We start from the raw sequence: 19,494 nt of genomic DNA, 5'->3' as shown, positions 1-19,494 counted from the left end.
TGGGAAAATGAAATGTGTGTAAAAGGAAAATAAATGGAAGAAAAAGGAAAAGCCGGACAATGATGGTGTATGCCTTTAATCCCAGAATTTGGGAGACAGAGGCAGGCAGATTTCTTTTCTTTTCTTTTCTTTTTTTTCTTTTCTTTTCCTTTCCTTTCTTTTTTTTTTTGGATTTTTTTTTTTTTTTTGATTTGGTTTTTTCGAGACAGGGTTTCTCTGTATAGTCCTGGCTGTCCTGGAACTCACTCTGTAGACCAGGACAAATTTACTCAGAAATCCACCTGCCTCTGCCTCTCAGAGTGCTGGGATTACAGGCGGGTGCCACCACTGCCCGGCCTGCAGGCAGATTCTAAATTCGAGGCCAGCCTGGTCTACAAAGTGAGTTCTAGGACAGCCAGGGATACACAGAGAAACCCTGTCTTGAAAAACCAAAACCAAAGAAACAAAACAACAGGAACAGAAGCCGAGGCCCTGGAGAAGCACTGGTTACTGTCTTGCTCCCCGGGGCTTACTCATCCCACATCCAGGCCCACCAGCCCAGGGGTGGCACCACCCACAGAGAGCTGGGCCCTCCCATATCAACGGTCTATCAAGACAACAGGCTTGGCCGCAGGCCGATTTGGTGGTGACTTTTTCTCAGCTGGGACGCCCTCTTCCCAAGTGACTGAGTTTGTGTCAAGCTGACATGGAGCTAGCCAGCAATCTCCCACAGGGTTAGCCCACAGCTGATGCTTAGGATTGAAGAACGCGAAGGATAGTCATAAAAGCACAGTAGTTAGTGAGATGGTGGAAAGGCACCAAAAAGACGTTTCTAATGCGTCGAATGTTAAATGGGAATGTTGTCTCTGGAGAGAGGAAATAGAGGAATTTGGATTACAGTTTCCTGGAACCGTGTTTCCTGAAAGTCTCTGCCTTTATCTTCTGCCATTGCTGCTGTTGCTGAGCAAAAGTCTTGCTGTGTGGCCCACACTGTTCACGAATTTGTGATCTTCCAGCCACTAGAGCTGGCATTAGAGGTTTGGGACACCATGTCTCACTGTGTGCATCCTTGGAATAAAAATGTCAGACTGGGCTACCTCAATGACAGCACATTTTCTCAGCATCGTAAGGATCTGGGTTCTGGAGCTGGAGAGATGGCTCAGTGGTCAAGGGCACTGGCTGCCCCCTCTTGTTGTTTGTTGTGATGGCCATTTCTGAACTCCATGGGCACTGCATACATGTGGTGCACAGAGGCGTACATGAGGCAAAACACCCATGACATCTAATAAAGTAAATAATATCTTCCTGTCTCTACCTACCTTCTATGCTGCCAGTTTCTTATTTCTTCCTTCCTTCCTTCCTCCTTTTTATTTATTTATTTTTATGAGTACACTATCCTATTACAGATGTCTTTGAGCCACCAGGTTGTTGCTGGGAATTGAACTCAGGGCCTATGGAAGAGCAGTCAGTGCTCTTAATCACTGAGCCAGCTCTCCAGCCCCCTTTTGTTGTTTTTTCTGCCTTTTCCCTTTCTTCTGCTTGCTCCAGATTTGTTTCTCATTACAGATGGTTGCGAGCTACCATGTAGTTGATGGGATTTGAACTCATGACTTCCCGAAGAGCAGATGGTTCACCTAACCTCTGAGCCATCTCACCAGGCCTGTTTTTTGTTTTTTAAGACGGGGGTTTCTGCCGGGCAGTGGTGATGCACGCCTGTAATCCCAGCACTCAGGGAGGCAGAGGCAGGAAGATTTCTGAATTAGAGGCCAGCCTGGTCTACAGAGTGAGCTCCAGGACAGCCAGAGAAACCCTGTCTCGGAAAAAACAAATTAATAATAATAATAATAATGTGAGTGTGAATAATATGGTACCTCTCCTTTCCCACAGGAGTCAGACCCCTGCCGCTTTTCTCTCTACTTTGAAGCTAGAAAGGGGTTGAGGTCTCTGCCAGCAATACTGCTCACAGGAGCTTGTTGACAGTGGACCACAGAGGGCATGGGAGCCACCAGTCTAAGTCAGGAACCTCGAGTTCCTCTGCTCTCCTTGTAGTCCCCGGAGACTAAAGGACAGCTTTGGAGGCAGAGTCAGAAGTCAGTTGGGTTTGACATCTGGTTACACCCTTCATTTCTCCATCGAAGGGTGTTGCCACAGAGATACAGGGGACAGGAAGTGAGGGGGTCTGCGTCTCCCCATCTGGACTGATAAGATTGTTAAGCCCTGGTGGGCTCTCTGCCTCCTCCTCAGGGATGATAACCTCTTCTGTTGTCAAGCAGAAAGTCTGGCACTGCTGCAGAAGGCTGATTGTCGTTTCTGGTGAGGACAGATGGCAGTGGTGGGTACTGAAAGGCCATTTTACCACATTCTGCCTGTGGGGTGGGCTCCAGGGCTTGCTTCTTTTGCTTGTGCCTTCAGTTCTCCCAGGATCTTTCTTGGCTGCTGGAGGGCAGACCTTGGCTCGGCCCTGGGGCTTGGGAGGGACAGCAGGGTGTGGTAATGCACACCTTTAATACCAACACTTGGGAGGCAGCAGAAAGTAGATTGTTGTGAATTCCAGGCCAACCTAGGCTGTAATGTGAGTTTCAGGCCACCCAGAGCTACATAATGAGAAATGAGAACTTTGTCTCAAACAAACAAACAAACAAACAGGAAGAAGGGGGTAGTTGTGTATCAGAACTGTGAGGAGCATAAAGAGACTGCTCTTCAGATCCATTCTGCTAGTCACGTGGGCATATTCTGTCCTTGCCCTGCCCACAGTGGGACAGTTTGGAAGCTTATAATATGTATTAATGCATTTAGTTATTATACCATTAAAGATGGAACCCAAGACCTTTTTTTGGTTTGTTTTGTTTGTTTGTTTTGTTTTTGCTTTTTGTTTTTTCAAGACAGGGTTTCTCTTTGTAGCCCTGGCTGTCTTGGAACTCTCTCAGTAGACCAGTCGCGCGCCACCACCGCCCAGCTTCACACTCACATTATTGATGTTAACCAATGACAGTAAGCCACTCAGTCCCAGTTGAATGGGGCCTGGGGAAACCTACAACAGAGAATGGGTGACCTTTGCATCTTCCCAGGAAGGAATCTTATATGTACTGCTAAAAAGAAATGAGGAGGGGCTGGAAAGATGGCTCAGCAGTTAAGAGCACTGACTGCTCTTCTGAAGGTCCTGAGTCCAAATCCCAGCAACCACATGTTGGCTCACAACCATTTGGGTTTTTTTTGTTTTTTGTTTTTTTGTTTTTTTCAAGACAGGGTTTCTCTGTGTAGCTCTGGCTGTCCTGGAACTCTGTAGACCAGGCTGCCCTTGAACTCAGAAATCCGCCTGCCTCTGCCTCCCAAGTGCTGGGATCAAAGGTGTGTGCCACCACAACCCAGCTGCTAACAACCATTTGTAATAAGATTTGATGCACTTTTCTGGTATGTCTGAAGACAGCTACAGTATACTTACATATAATAAATAAATCTTTTTTTTAAAAAGACATTGTATTTTTAAAAAAAGAAAAGAGGAAATGTAATGAGTGTGTTGTGGTAAAATTCATGCAAAAGAAACACACACACACACACCTTAGCTTTGTTTGTTTGTTTGTTTGTTTGTTTTTCCATGACAGGGTTTCTCTGTGTAGCCTTGGCTGTCCCGGAACTCACTCAGTAAAACAGCCTGGCCTTGAACTCAGAAATCCGCTTGCCTCTGCCTCCCAAGTGCTGGGATCAAAGGTGTGTGCCACCACAACCCAGCTGCTAACAACCATTTGTAATAAGATTTGATGCACTTTTCTGGTATGTCTGAAGACAGCTACAGTATACTTACATATAATAAATAAATCTTTTTTTTAAAAAGACATTGTATTTTTAAAAAAAGAAAAGAGGAAATGTAATGAGTGTGTTGTGGTAAAATTCATGCAAAAGAAACACACACACACCCCTTAGCTTTGTTTGTTTGTTTGTTTGTTTTTCCGTGACAGGGTTTCTCTGTGTAGCCTTGGCTGTCCTGGAACTCATTCAGTAAAACAGCCTGGCCTTGAACTCAGAAATCCGCCTGCCTCTGCCTCCCAAGTGCTGGGATCAAAGGTGTGTGCCACCACAACCCAGCTGCTAACAACCATTTGTAATAAGATTTGATGCACTTTTCTGGTATGTCTGAAGACAGCTACAGTATACTTACATATAATAAATAAATTTTTTTTTAAAAAGACATTGTATTTTTAAAAAAAGAAAAGAGGAAATGTAATGAGTGTTGTGGTAAAATTCATGCAAAAGAAACACACACACACACACACCTTAGCTTTGTTTGTTTGTTTGTTTGTTTGTTTGTTTTTTCCTTGACGGGGTTTCTCTGTGTAGCCTTGGCTGTCCTGGAACTCACTCAGTAAAACAGCCTGGCCTTGAACTCAGAAATCCGCTTGCCTCTGCCTCCCAAGTGCTGGGATTACAGGCGTGTGCCACCACTGCCTGGCTGAGGTCTCTCTTCTTCAAGCCCTAGAATGGCTGGTGCCCACTCTGAGAGCCCACTGAGAAGAGCCCTTCTTCCAGTGAGGCAGATATTGATGCATTAGCTTCCCAACGCTCAGATATATCCCTTGTTTAGATTGTCATTTTTTCTGATACTGTTTTTGTCTTATTTTTAGGATTTTTAAAAAATTAATTGCTGGGCGGTGGTGGCGCACGCCTCTAATCCCAGCAGTCTGGGAGGCAGAGGCAGGCGGATTTCTGGGATTTCTGAGTTCGAGATCAGCCTGGTCTACAGAGTGAGTTCCAGGACATCCAGGGCTATACAGAGAAACCCTGTCTTGAAAAAACCAAATCCAAAAGACCACCACCAACAAAAAAAAGTAAAAAATTAATTTATTTTTATGTGCATTGTAGCTTTGGCTGTATGTGTGTCTGTGTAAGGGTGTCATATCTCCTGAAACTTAAGTTACAGACAATTCTGAGGTACCATGTGGGTGCTGGAAATCAAACGCAGGTCCTCTGGATTAGCGAGCAGCCAATGGTCTTTACCACTGAGCCATCTGTCCAGCCCTGTTTTAGGATATACTTTTATTTATGTGTGTGTGCTGTGGGTAGGTATGAATGGATGTACACATGTACTTGCGGTATCTGCAGAAGCCAGAAGAGAACACGGGAGTTGGCAACTCAACTCCAGCCCTCTCCAAGGGCCAAGCAGGTTCATGATGGCTGAGGCCTATTTTACAGTCCTATCACTTCTATAAGTCAGGATCTTATACATCTCAGGATGGCCTCAAACTTGCTCTGTCTCTGAGGATGGCCTGGAGCTTCTGATCCTCTGCTGTGGGTATTGTACACTGTTCCAGGTTTATGAGGTGCTGGAGATCAAACCCAGGCCTCAGGGATGCTAGGCCAGCGCTCTGCCAACTGAACTGTATCTCCAGCCCTTTTATACTTTTATACAAAAAATATCAAAAAAGGAGAATCAATAAAGTTTTATTGCTTAGATAAATGTTCATTTTCCTTTTAAGTGATCACAATCTTGAGACATGCTGGCACTTTAAGGAGACTGTGAACAGGACACTGTACAGTTAGAAAGTGTGAATAGGACACTAGACAGAATCAGTGTGAGGATTTTTTTTTTCATACCTGTGATGGTCTTTGTCACAGGTTTATTTATAGGTGAGGTCTTAACTGAAGGCTAGAAAAACCAAAACGCCAGTCACCCTTCCTTGAGGCCTTATTGTTCCAATGGTGGCGGTTTGCAGGTGCTGCTCTGTCTTACAGCTTGTTAGAAATGCACACACCCGCAAACCTGGCGAAATCTGCTCTTTAAATTCCCAATCTCAAAGAACAAAGGGAAGCCTGACTCCCCTAGGGTACAGGCTTCAGCTCAGACTGTAACTGAACCTCTGAGGTTCTTGGCTTGGGTTAGGGCAGCTGGGGGAGTGGGTGTAAGAACGTGGATATTAAATTGCAACCGAAGCCAGGAAGGTTACAGCAACAAAAGGAACACTACTTGTGGCTGCTGTTGGCATGGGCTGTTGAGGAGGGAGTGGCTAAGAGGCTGCTGCCAGCAGAAATGTGTGTGTGTGTGTGTGTGTGTGTGTGTGTGTGTGTGTGTGAATGAAACTGGGTATCAAACCCAAGGCTTCTTTCCTGCTCTACCACATGAGTTCCATTTTCAGCCCCATCAAACATTTAGAAGTTGCTGTTCCTGTCTTCCCTTCCCTCTCCATTCCCATCCTCTCTCCAGTGTTTGTGGCCTCTACTCCTTTAGTCTCTCTCTCTGGCTCTCCTCTCTCTCTCTCTCTCTCTCTCTCTCTCTCTCTCTGCCTTTCTGTCTCTACTATCCCCTCAACCTCCCTCCCCATGCCCTAAACATATTCTATACTACTACTACTACTAATAATAATAACTTAGAAGAATTATTGATACTTTTTAACCAATGGGGGAAGGGTCAGACCCTCAGTTTTAACTAAATTGGAATGTGCATGATTTGAGTTTAAAAACAGGTAGAACTTCGTACTCATAGGACACAAGAAAACTCATGAAACTTCTTTAAGAACTTGTGATTAGGGCTGGTGAGGTGGTTGGTTGCTGCTCTTCCAGGAGACCCAAGTTCAGTTCCCTGAAGCCATGCTAGCGGGCTCATAGTGACCTGCAAGTCAAGCTCCAGGGGATCTTCAGGACACACTCTTCCGCACACATGTAGCATACATTCACAAACACAAAAACTCCAAGTCTCTTTAAAAGGAGAATATGTGTGGACCTCTGTGAATTTCATCCAGGCCATCCAGGGCTACACAGTAAGACTGCCTCAATAAAAATAAAATATAAAACAAAAACCATGTAAACAACAAAACCCCCACTACACAAACAGAGATGTAATTACAACAAAATCTTGTTTGGTTTGAAATCTGAGATCAAGTTTTGGGCACATCATTCCTTAGAATATAACCCAGGCAAAATACGGTCTTCCAGAAGACTTCCCTCTCTGGAAATACTTTATCAATACATTATCAAATACATTATAAAAGTATTTACCACTTTGGTAAAGTCCTCTCAAATGAATAGTACTATAAATCTCCAAACTAGATTTAGTGGTCTCCAACTGTCTTTACCGTTTAGGACTTTCTTATTCTAGTGAGGTTAACTGGTGGAAGTCCAGCTGCTAATTTCGAGCTTTTCCTCTATATGGTAGGTTGAAATAGTAGGACTCGAACTCTAAATTCGCCGCCAACAGAAGCACGTGGAAGCCCGGGGGGTTGGGGGTGGGGAGGCTACGCCTCTTGCCTTGGCCGGTCCAACTAGTCGGAGGCACAGAGCAAATACGTGGGTTGGGACAAGGCACGTGGTAGGGGGACATAGCGCTAGGAAGGCCACAGTAGGCCCCGCCTGGCCAGGGCGCCCAGCGGAGCCAGGGGAGGGGCACGTGCAGCTTGTCCAGCAGGCGCCAGCTCCTTTTGGGCTGGCACCCACCACCCGCCCGCACACAAAGCCCGCTCGGCGCGCTCGGGATTCGGCTCTTCAGGCCTGTGCCTCTGAGCTCCGCCTGGCGGCTTCCAGGTTGGGCGTGAGGCCCGGGCAGGCTGTAGGCGTCGATTGGCTGCGCGCATCGAACCGCCGCGGGCGGGAGCGCAAGGGGAGGAGTGGGCCGCGGGGGGTGGAGGAAGCGGCCTCGCGCTGAGGAGGGAGCAATTGAATTTCAAACACAAACAACCGCACGAGCGCTCCCCGAGCCGAGCGTTGCCCACCGCGCCCGCCCCGTCCGAGCGGCGCGCGGGCGCAGACGCCGTGGCTGCTCCGGAGCTCGCGTCGGGGGCCGGCATCGAGGCGGGGGCCGCGCGAGGGCCGGAGCGCAGCGGCGCCGCAACCGCCGCACGCGCAAACTTGGGCTCGCGCTTCCCGGCTCGGCGCGGAGCCCGGGGCGCCCGCGGCCCCGCCATGTCGCGATCCAACCGGCAGAAAGAGTACAAGTGCGGGGACCTGGTGTTTGCGAAGATGAAGGGATATCCACATTGGCCGGCCAGGGTGAGTGGTGCGGCCGTCGCGGGCCCTGGTGCGGTTGCATAACGCTCCGGAGGGCACGGTCGCCGAGCGCAGAGCGGGCGGAGGGGCAGGGGTGCCAGGCCTGCTCTCTCTGGCCGGAGCCCACCATCGCTTACATAACGGAGGCGACGGGGCCAGCACCTGGCGGGCAGCGCCGCGTGCTCAGTTCGCCTTCAGCCCTCGTAGCGGCCGAGGCTTCGGGCTTACGGTGGGGGAGCGGCCCGGTGGTGTGTCGCTTCTTCTGCCGCGATCCCCAACCCCTTCGTGGAGCCCCGCTGGAGCCCCGAGGCTCCATTGATAGTTGCCTCCAGTTCAGGTTTCTCTGGCTGGACAAACGGTTGCGAAGGGTCTCAGCCCACAGAGGGTTAGGTGGATGTAGAGTTGGCGACTAACAAACTTTCTTCGAGCATTTTGTAGGAGCTCTGAAGTTGGGAGGGTCGTGGAGTGTTTGGGGACGACTTTCTTAAAAAAATGGTCTGCCGGGCCGGGTAACTCTGCCATAACCAGTTCAGCCCTCCGCTCTCCAAGAACATCCCTCCATATGCCTCCAGCTCAGACTTGGAACTGTAGGCAGCAGGGCCCCGTGTGCTTAATCAGTTCAGACAACCTTAGTGAGGTGGGGGGATTGCAGGGAGCTTCCCACTAGTGAGCTTCTCCAGCCTGGGAGGCCAGTGTCTGCCATGTGGTTGTTCCTACCCGCCAAGAGAAGGGCCTTCCCCATTCCAGCGCCTGGCCAGGTGGGAGGGTGGGGCGGGAAGCCTGCGGTGTTTATCACCTTTCCTCCAAGGAAAAGGCTAGGTGTGTGTGGTGGGGGGAGGGTTGCTTCTGCTAATCTTTCAAAGCGAGTGTAGAGGGGGCCCTCGGTGCTGAGGGAGGGCATGACTCAGCCCCTTAGGGTGTGGAACTTGTGTAAAGTGAAATCCTAGGGCAGAGAGGCCTGGAGGGAGGGGTCCCAAGCGATTGCCTTGTGAATTTTTTAGTATGGCTGTTCTCCCATCCGGCTCCTGAGGCTCCATGCTGTCCTGGTTCCCATTCAGGGTGTCAGGCCACCTTGGTCTTTGAGAAAACTCAAGTGGCCCTCCTTATTCTCTCCCTCCAGCCCAAGGAGTGTGCCCGGTCCCACTTGCCTGTGCTTCTTGCTCGGTGAGACTTGAAAATGGGCCTAATGAGGTCTGGGTCTGGCCTGGGCGAAGCCAGACTCTTTTCCAGAACCTTCGAAGGGCCTCAAGGGCCTGCCTGAAGCCAGGCATCGTGGTGGGTGGTGTGTGCCGTGTAAACACCCCTGTACTTTACCTTGCACCCTCTGATCCATTGGCTTCTTGGCCCAGGTGCCAAGGCACTGGTAGGCAGGGCGAGAACTCGACCCAGGTCCCTGCTGCTTCTCCCTGCTGGGGGTGAGACAAAGTTCAGAGGTAAGCTTTGTTGGAGGAAAGAGAAGTAGTTATGGAACGTCGATTTACAGAACCTTCTGGTACGTCTTACTCCCTGAGCTTTGGGGCCCTATGAAGGAGCCCCTCTGATTTTTGGTGCCCTTTGAACAGAGGATAGCCCTCGTAGAAGCTATACCATCAATTACTTTTCATTCTGAGTGTCTAGGAGAGAAGGGCAGGACAGAGAGGCAGTTTCTTTCTCTATTGAAGCCTGAACCTTTGAGATAAAGTTGTAAGTGGGGCTCAGAGAGGCACCCCAACACTTGACTTAGCTTCATTGTGACACTTAAGAGAGACGCACCAGGCTATCACCTCGAAGGCATTCCCCCTTGACTCCCCAAAAGACGAAACTGAGTCGTGGTCTTCCCCACCCCCAGTTCTTTAGAACCTGTCTTAGCTCTTCCTGAGATGGAGGAGGAAGCCTCGTGGCCGCCTGGCTGGCTGCTCCAGGGTGTAACCAGAATCCCCAGCCACTGTGCAGGCCACCACTTGTACCTAGCTTCTGCTAGGGAACATGGGTGACAGGGAAAAGACTCAAAGGAAATTGAAGTCATAGGGGCTACATGATAGCAGGACCTGACTGGAAGAATGTATTCCGACTCCATCTTTTCCCCTCTTCCTGCCTAACTTACTGGAGGATCTCCAGACAACTAGCAGTGATGAGCCCTAGCCCTGAGCTTCCCCTCCCCCCTCCCCTCTCCCCCTCCCCCCAGTCCTGGAGAAGTTCCTGAGCAGCCTAGAGTCTTCCTTTTCCCTCTGCCCCCTCACCTTTTCTGCCCTTGGGCTTGCCATACTCCCTAGCCCAAATATCCGAGCTGCCTGCTGCCCTGGACATCCGGTTCCTCTAGGCAAGTCAGTCTGGCCCTAAGTATGGTGGTCAGTTAGCATGTTCTTATCTTTCCTCAGCCTTCCTAAATGCGTGCTCTTAGACCTCTTTGGGCTCTGAGTGTCCAATCTTCCTGCTCCTCTGAACACTTCAGATGGCTTCAAAGGACTCTACCCTCACAGGACGGGATTTCGAGTGCTTGAAGCCTGTCTAATGGAGGCAGGCAAAAGCAGAGAGTGAGCCCAAATGGTTAGGAAGTCTCAGGAGCTCCCTGCAGTCTCTAGAGGAGGAAGTGTGCTAGGGTCTCCAGCACATATGGCCCCATCCTGACTCCTTTTTTTTTGACTCGCTTAGTTTGGTAACTGGATGTAGATACAGGGCACCACCTAGGAGACAGATTCAGGTACAGACTTTTCTTTGAGACTTAATAGCTGCTCTTCACGCCGGGCGGTGGTGGCGCACGCCTGTAATCCCAGCACTCTGGGAGGCAGAGGCAGGCGGATTTCTGATCTACAGAGTGAGTTCCAGGACAGCCAGGGCTACACAGAGAAACCCTGTCTCAATAAACCCAAATCCCCCCCCCAAAAAAAAATAGCTGCTCTTCACAGGAAAGAGTTCTTGTAGCTTGAGGTGTAGGGGTGCTGCCGCAGAATTGACTTCTGCTTTGTGGCGGAGGGGGCTGGAAATGCTGTTGAGTGGAAAGCACTCCCAACCCTATCTTACACTCTAAGATGAGCAGGGTTAGGATAGTTAGGGAATGAGTCTCCTCAACTTTAGGTAGGAAGCCCAAGTGGCCCCATTACCACACACCCAACCTTTCTATAGCAGGAAGTTGGCAGGGCAAAAGGAGTTGGTGAGTCTCATTACATCTTGTTCTTGGGACTGGGCGCTAGAGGCCTTTGGGGTCTCAGGCCACACGGCTTAGATTCTGTTTGCTGTTTGCTCCCTGCTCTCCATGGGAAGCTGGGATATCCAGTTGTTGCAGTCAGTGTTCTTGGAGAGAGCCTCAGGCCTGACCCTTCCCCCACCTCGTTTCTTTTGGAGTCACCTCTCCCTTTTCATTTCACGTGTATTAGCATATTAAAAAGTACACTAATACCCTGGCTTGGGTATGGGCACGTTACAACGCTTTAGCTCGAGGCGCCGCCCCCACCCCACCCCCGGGCGTAGGTGTCAGGCCTTCGGCCTTCCACCCCAGAGAGGCCTACTGGAGAGTCTTTTTAACCACTGTCTCTTGGGATCTCTTAGGCTCTAGAGGTCTTCATTTTATTTTTGTTAACGCCCTCGGAGAAGAGGCTAGCTGATTACTGGAGCCAGGTATCTGGTACAGCTCCTCCCTGTCCCCGCCCCTTAGAGCATGCCCCCACCCCCACCACCTTCCTGTCCTAGCTTAGTTTCAAATACACCCCAGGACCTGAATGCCAGACTGTGGCCTGGGGGGGTGGGGTGTGTTTAGTGTCCCCTCCTCCCCAATCCTGGATGGAAGGCCTGGGGGAGGGGTGGTCACATTCCTGGTTGCTGAGTGGCCCCGGGGGCGGGGTTGAGTTGTCATAGTGATGGGGATCACGTTTGTGGAGGAACTGCGTGCCTTTCCACCAGGTTCCCACACCCCAGCATCTCCTGATTGTTGGGCTGGGCCTAGTGGAGTTGTGCTTTCTGAGGGGGCGGTGCTGGGCCGAAGTCCCCAGAGGCCACGGGGCAAGGGGGAGGGGCTCAGAAGCCTAAAGACCTCCAAGTCTGGGGCAAGACGACTTTCCGCGTCGCGTCATGCCCACTTAGCTCATTCTACTCACTCAGTTTCCCTTCTCCCCAGTGCTCCCAGTTGCACCTTTTATCTCTAGTCACTGTTTTGGTCTTTCTCTTAGGCCTGGGTCTGCAGCCCCAGTCAACATGGCTACTTGGCCTCTGGGAAGAGGGCGGGCATCTGGGGCTGTTGCAAGGGTTGTTGGGAGTTGTAGTTCCCATCCCAACAGCTTGGCATGACCTGGACTTCCCAGGACTTAATTTGAGGCTAACCAGTTGTTCTCTCTTGATTTCAGACTTGACCTTAGACCTCAGCACTTGCTACCTTTACTGCAGAATTTCTCCTGGGGCAAGGGATTGCCTCAAGAAATTAGGTCTAAAATGAAAAGATACCTCAGTGGTTAAGAATACTGGCTGGTTTGCTGAGGACCTGGGATTCTATTCCCAGCACCCGGATGGCAGCTCACAACCATTTGTAACTCTGGCCCCAGGGGATCCAAGACCCTCTTCTTCTGGCTTCCTCAGGCACTCATGAGGTGCACAGACACAATGCTGAAAAATCCCTACACATAAAAATAGCACCCCCCCACCCTTTTTTTCCCCTTGAGAAATTAGGCCTGAAATTTGGTCCTTATTATATTGTGCCCTGTTATCTTGGGAACGGCATGTTTTTAGGGTACAGTCTCCTCTGTACAGTGATTTGACTGGTTTTACCTGCTTTCATTTCATAGTGGTACACAGAAGTCTTCTAGAGCCAACGACTAGGGTTTTGTTTGGTTTTCTTGTCACTTTAATCAGAGCAATCTTTTAGGGTCCATAGATTCAATATTTGTTTTTCTGTGAAATCTTGCTAAGTTAACCAGGCTGACAGAACTTGTGAGCATCCTCCCTCGGCCTTAACATTGCTTCAGATTTCATATTTATTTATTTTGGTGGTGGGGGTTGTTATTTTGAGAGTTTTAGACATGATCTCCCTTTGTAATTCTGGCTGTACTGAAATTCTCCTAGTATACCAGACTAGCCTTGAACTCACAGGGATCTACCTCCAAGGGCTGAGACTAAAGGCATATGCCAGCATTGCCTTTTAAGATTTTAGACCTGTAGCCGGGGCGGTGGTGGTGCATGCCTGTAATCTCAGCACTCTGGGGGGGGCAGAGGCAGGCGGATTTCTAAGTTTGAGGCCAGCCAGGGTATACAGAGAAACCCTGTCTCAAAACAAAACAAAACAAAACAAAAAGATCTTAGACCTGTACCATCAGGCCTGGCCCATTCAGCAAATACTGTATTTCTACTGTGTGTTGGAAATGAATGCAGATCTGAGCTGGGTGTGGTGGGTACTACTTCAGACCACAGAATGAGTGCTACCAGCCTGAAGTGTATGGTGAAGACCCCACCACAAACACACACACAGATAATCTACATGAATATCAAGCAAGTAATAAGATATATTTGTAAAATTGGAACTGTAGTCAGGCAGCAGTGGCACGTGCCTTTAATATCAGCATTTGGGAGGCAGAAGATGGTGTTCAAGGCCAGTCTAGTCTAAAGAGCTAGCTCTAGAGCTGGAGAGCTGGCTCAGCAGTTAAACGCACTGGTTGCTCTTCCAGAGGTCCTGAGTTCAATTCCTAACAACCACATGGTGGCTCACAACCATGTGTAATGGGATCTGATGCCTGATTTTGGCATGCAGGTGTACATGCAGATAGAGCACTCATACACATAAAATAAACATCTTTTTAAAAAAGGAGCTAGCTCTAGGACAACCAGGGTTATAGGAAGAACCCTGTCTCCAAAAAGGAGAGATATCAATGTGTGTCAGGGGTGTGGGGGCTGACGGTCAGAGATAAAGCTTTCTGAGTGGCATGATGGTGGGGTGGCAAGGTTGAGCTTGGCAAACTTGCCATTGAGAAGAGGTGGTCCCTGGTCTTGAGAAGGCATTGAAAGAGTTAAAGTAGCCAGGCAGTGGTGGCGCACGCCTGTAATCCCAGCACTCTGGGAGGCGGAGGCAGGCGGATTTCTGAGTTCTAGGACAGCCAGGGCTATACTGAGAAGCCCTGTCTCGAAAAAACCAAATTCCCCCCCCCCCAAAAAAAAAGAAAATAAAAAAGAGTTAAAAATGCTCTGATTGACATTTCATAATTGGAGATGGGTGTGTTGGCATGGGTCTGTAGTTAAGAGGCTGAGGCAGGAGGATCTTGAATTGGAGGCCAGGCTGGGCTTAGCCAGGCACTGTCTTAATATATAAAGAAGTGACAGCATTAGTCTTATGAGTGGCAGAGATGTGGCACTTTGGCCATGATTGGGCGCTGGAGAAGATGGTCTCTGGTAAAAGGGAGGGAACTAGTTCTGGGTTCCTTGGGCTTTTCTAATTCAATTTGAAATATTTTACAAATTGGATAGTGTCTGGAGCCTTGTTCTGTCTGGCTCTACACAAAAGTATAGGTGGTTACCCGGCCCCACCCAGCCCCGCCCGAAGGAAGAGCCTGGGACTCTAGCTCACATTTGTTCTCCCTTTCTCATCCCAGATTGATGAGATGCCTGAGGCTGCAGTGAAGTCAACAGCCAACAAATACCAAGTCTTTTTTTTTGGGACCCATGAGACGTGAGTGAGGGGCCAATTGGGTGCAGGTGGGACACCAAGGGGACACGGGTGTGGTGACGGGGTGGTGATGTCACCTGTTCCTGTTTGGCTGTTTAGTTTGGGGGCATCTAGGGACTTGAAAGCACAGTCTCCTATCTCTTACCAGGGCTTTCCTGGGCCCCAAAGACCTCTTCCCTTACGAGGAATCGAAGGAGAAGTTTGGCAAACCCAACAAGAGGAAAGGGTTCAGCGAGGGGCTGTGGGAGATCGAGAACAACCCTACCGTCAAGGCCTCTGGCTACCAGGTGAGCAGTTAATTGCCCCTCAACCTCCTGGAAAGCAGGTGTGTTGTGGGCTCCAGGAACCTTGCCCAGAGGCAAGGCTTAGTCTTCAGAATATCAGGGCCTTTGGGGTGGTAGAGATGGGACATTTGCAAGAGGGACTGGGGGTTGGGGTTGACTTTAAGTTAGGGGCTACTGTCAATGGCTTTTGAGGGCAAGAACAGGATGGAGGCGGTAAGTGGGGAGGGCCTTTGCTGGGCCCATCATTAGTAAGAGGACACAGCCTTCCAAGAGGAGGTTCTTGTGAGCCGGGCAGGACAAGGCGGGAGGGCAGGGGAGCGGGGGTCGTGGGGAACGGGTCCCAGATCCCTTTGGGAGAAGTTGACCCGAGGTTTTGCCTCCTGCTCCAGCCCTCCCCCCTCCTGCACAGAGCCCTGCCTGCCCGGCCTGTGGGTTAACCCCAGGGCTAATCCAACAGAGGTGGGTCTCAAATCATTTGTGAGACTGGGCACCTGGGTGGGGGTGGGGGAGAGGTGGGCAAAAGAAGGAGTGAGTGTCCGAGGGGGTGGTTGGGAGGGGCTAGCCTCTGGTACTGCTCAGCCTCTGACATCTCCACCACAGTCCTCCCAGAAAAAGAGCTGTGCAGCAGAGCCTGAGGTGGAGCCTGAGGCCCATGAGGGTGACGGTGATAAGAAGGGCAACGCAGAGGGCAGCAGCGACGAGGAAGGGAAACTGGTCATCGACGAGCCAGCCAAGGAGAAGAATGAAAAAGGCGCGCTCAAGAGAAGAGCAGGGGACATGCTGGAGGTAACTGCCAGCGTGGCTCTTGGGCACTTTGTGTGGCCTCTGTCACAGCCTGGTGTCTGAGGTATAAATCCAGAGACCCTGAGGAGGAGTGGAGGCGGAGGCATAGGGAGGTGAGCTTTGACGTTCTCTGTCTCTAGCCTCAATTCATGTCCTCTGATATCCACCCAGGACTCCCCTAAACGTCCCAAGGAGTCAGGAGACCATGAAGAGGAGGTCAAGGAGATAGCTGCCTTGGAGGGTGAGAGGCCCCAACCTGTAGAGATGGAGAAGAACAGCACCCCCTCTGAGCCAGATTCTGGCCAGGGACCTCCTCCAGAGGAAGAAGAGGGGGAGGAAGAGGCTGCCAAGGAAGAGGCTGAAGCCCAGGGTGTCAGAGATGATGAGAGGTGAGTGAGGTACCCGGGCAGTGGGCTGGGGGCCTAGCCACTAGGAGAGGACATAGAGAGTGGCCTGCAGTGGAGGCTGGGTGGGCTCTCCCTAGAGACCTGCGCTGGCTGGGGTAAGGCCAGGCCAGGGTCACACCATTAACCCTTCTCCCCTCCCACCCTCCCCTGCAGCCTGTAGCCACCAATGTTTCAAGAGGAGCCCCTGCCCCGTTCCTGCTGCTGTCTGGGTGCTACTGGGGAAACTGGCCATGGCCTGCAAACTGGGAACCCTTTCCCCCCCAACTCACCCTACTCCTTCACTCACTCTCTCTAAGCCCACTCCTGGAGAGTGCCGTGACTCGCACCTCCAGCTCCTGCTCCCTTCCTATATATACACACCCTGTGACCTGAGGCAGGGCCATGTGCCCCGTAACAAGTCGAGCGAGGCCTTGGATCTCCTTACATTTGTTAACTAGGGTTTCTGTTGGGGTCTGAGCTGCTGTTTCCACCTCTTGACACCTCTGCCCTGCTGCAGGCATTCTAGACCTTTGGGGTGGGTTGGGGCAGGAGTGGAGGTAAAAGCATATAAATTAGTGTGGCTTCCTGTGAGTGTGTGAGCTCCTGTCTCCAGCCCCCACATCTATTTTCCCATCTGCCTACATTCAAGAAACACTGTGGGACACTGGGAGAGAGGCTACCATCCATTCATTATCCTTGATGACTTCTGGGGGACACTTTCCCCCTGACCCCAGGGTTCAAGGAGTTATAGTTTAACATCAGAATTTGGACTTTCCAAGGCGGCAGGCAGGGCCTAGGACCTGGGGGAGCTGAGAGCTGAGGGAGCAACTTGTTTGCTGTCTCTTTAGATCTCAGGGCAGACGTGTTAACCTGGGGAGACCCTGCTGCCTTCATCCCACTTCCCAATGCTCAAGGCCAGCCAGTAGTCAGACATTTCACCCAGACATAAAAGAAAAGACCATTTTTTAAGGAAACGTTTTTAATAAAAGAAAATTACAAAAAAAAAAACCCACAAAAGAAAACGAAAAAAAAGTTAACCCGCCTCTTTGTGTGCTGCCCTTGCTGCTCCTTTCTCCCCACTGCTGGCCCGTGCTCCCCTTTCTCCCCACTACTGGCCCGTTTTTTGAGGTTCACCAGGAGGCTCACCTGATTGGTTGACTTTCTCTTTGGACCTGGGGCTTTGATGTTCTTCTAGAGTTGGTCTCTGGTGTTTTCACACATCCAGTTTGTAGCCCACTGAGAATACAGGGGAAAGTGCCCTCCAGCCTCTCCTAGTGGTTTCTTATATGCCCCTCTTCCTTCTCATGTCGTTTACTCCTATCCCTCCTCTGGGCTCTGAAGAAAAATTGCTGACTGTAGCTTTGGAAGTATAGCTCTGAGAACAATAGACAATTTGAGTTCTAGGAAAATAAAGCCGTTGATTACTATCCTGATTCTGACTAATTCTTTTCAAATATCTGGGTTAACTGAAGAAAGGGGACTAGACAATCTCTAGATGTCTTTCTCAGATTGGGGGCGCGGACCTCAGCCTCCATTCCCCACCGTGCCTGCAAAACCCACATCATCTAGTCTACCCTTGCAAGCATCTTGGAGGTTCTAAAACAGTTTTATACATTTTTGAGTGTTTTGTCCACATATATGTGCACCACATGCAAGCCTGGTTCCTGAGGAGGTCAGAAGACAACATTAGGACCCCTGGAACTGGAGGTTGTGAGTCCTTGTGTGGGTTTTGGCAGTCAAGCCCTGCAAGAGAAGCCACCACTCTAACTGTTGAGCCTTCTTTTCAGCAAACAGTCTAAAATATTTTAAGCCAGGTGTGGTAGCACAAGTCTGTTCCTGCAGCAGTGGGAAGGTAGGTAGATCACAAGTTCAGTGCCTGCTTGGGCTATACAAAAAGACCATGTTGAACACACCTTACCCCTACTCCAGCTGTGCAGACAGACAAACTTACATAAATCCCCAGCACTTGAGGACTGGAAGCAGGGGAATCAGAAGTACATACTCGCCCTGTAGATCCAGTTACCTGAGTTTTATTCCAGACACCAAACAAACTGGGTGAACTATTAGGTTGGTTGGAATACAGACAAGGGACTCATCTGGTCATGAATCATCTGGCTCTAGAGTGTGGAGGGAGAGACCTGATTCCTGGAAGAGAGCTTTTAACCTCCATGGGTGTATGGTGGCACAGGTGTCTGCACTCAAGCATATGTAAAGAAATACTTCGTTGAGAACTGAGGACTAAAACCAGGGCCTTGTGCTGGGCTGAATTCCCAATTCAAACAAGTAAATTAAAATGACTTGTAATAAAAGTAACAAATCAGGGGGCTGGAGAGAATGCTCAGTGGTTAAGAGCAAGCACTTCAGTGGTTAAGACTGCTCTTCCAGAGGTTCTGAGTTCAAATCCCAGCAACCACATGATGGCTCACAGCCATCTGTAATGGGATCTGATGCCTTCTGGTGAGTCTGAAGACAGTGACAGTGTACTCATACACATAAATTTTTTTCTATATTCTTTGTTTACATTCCAAATGATTTTTCCCTTTCCCTGCCCCCCCCCACACATAAATCTTAAAAAAAGTAACAAATCCAGACTACACAGTAGTTGGAGAGTTGGCTCAACAGTTAAGAGCACTTGTTGATACAGAGGACCTGGGTTCAGTTGCCAGCACCTACACAGTGGCTCACAACCATCCATAACTTCAGTTCTAAGGAATTGAGCACCGTTTTCTGACCTCTGGCATGGCACATATGTAATAAACTTAATATATGCAAGCAAAATACAAATCTAAACTATTACTATATTTTACTTTGTGAAAGTGTGCCAAGGACAATTGGCAGGAATCAGTTTCTCTTACTATGCGCAAATCCAGGATTGAACCCTGATCAGACAGGTAGGAACCTCTCTACTAAGCTGTCTGACTATCCCAAGAAACTCTTTAAAAAGTCCTTTAAAATCATCTGCAGATAAGCTCTGGAACAGCCTGGGGTACACATGAGACAGTATATATATCTCAGGGATGGGAGATTCAATCCCCTGTACTTCAAAAAAGAGAAATGGAGGATAGAAATGGGAAGCGCATGATTTTTTTTTTTTAAGATTTATTTATTATATGCAAGTACACCGTAGCTGTCTTTAGACATCAGATCTCTACGTATGGTTGTGAACCACCATGTGGGTGCTGGGACCTGAACTCATTACCTTTGGAAGAGCAGTCGTTGCTCTTTGAGCCATCTCTCCAGCCCCAAAGCGCATGATTTTTGTCTAAGACAGGGACACATGTAGCCAGGACACACACTATCACACCTTAAACCAACTCTTCCAGAATCTCAGCGGTAGACATTCTTAGTTGCTTTTTTGTTTTGTTTTAAGTAGGGTCTTAATTGGTCTCAAGCTTATGATCCTTTTGCCTCAGTCTATAAAAGTGTTGGGAAGAAGAGTTTGGTTCTAGAAAAGTCTTAGCCAGGCACAATG

At 49.5% G+C, this 19,494-nt stretch overlaps 1 protein-coding gene across 1 annotated transcript; it reads left to right on the top strand.

Moving 5' to 3' along the window:
- The first annotated feature begins 7,339 nt into the window (after window positions 1–7,339).
- Window positions 7,340–17,455, top strand: Hdgf (heparin binding growth factor). The gene is made up of 6 exons (XM_052180175.1): window positions 7,340–7,953; window positions 14,496–14,572; window positions 14,718–14,856; window positions 15,454–15,639; window positions 15,808–16,025; window positions 16,197–17,455. Exons 1-6 carry the CDS (start codon window positions 7,867–7,869, stop codon window positions 16,201–16,203), a joined length of 714 nt encoding a protein of 237 aa, XP_052036135.1. The 5' UTR covers window positions 7,340–7,866; the 3' UTR covers window positions 16,204–17,455.
- Window positions 17,456–19,494: the final 2,039 nt, after the last annotated feature.

Source organism: Apodemus sylvaticus, chromosome 4 (genome assembly GCF_947179515.1).
Source record: "Apodemus sylvaticus chromosome 4, mApoSyl1.1, whole genome shotgun sequence".
In the NCBI taxonomy this organism is placed as follows: Eukaryota; Metazoa; Chordata; class Mammalia; order Rodentia; family Muridae; genus Apodemus; species Apodemus sylvaticus.
This window is presented reverse-complemented; position numbering and strand designations above follow the sequence as displayed.

Coding starts and splice junctions, on each gene's coding strand:
- Hdgf (XM_052180175.1), top strand. CDS start 7,867: ATGTCGCGATCCAACCGGCAGAAAGAGTACAAGTGCGGGGACCTGGTG. Junction 7,954..14,495: donor ATCCACATTGGCCGGCCAGG/GTGAGTGGTGCG, acceptor TTCTCATCCCAG/ATTGATGAGATGCCTGAGGC. Junction 15,640..15,807: donor GAGCAGGGGACATGCTGGAG/GTAACTGCCAGC, acceptor ATATCCACCCAG/GACTCCCCTAAACGTCCCAA.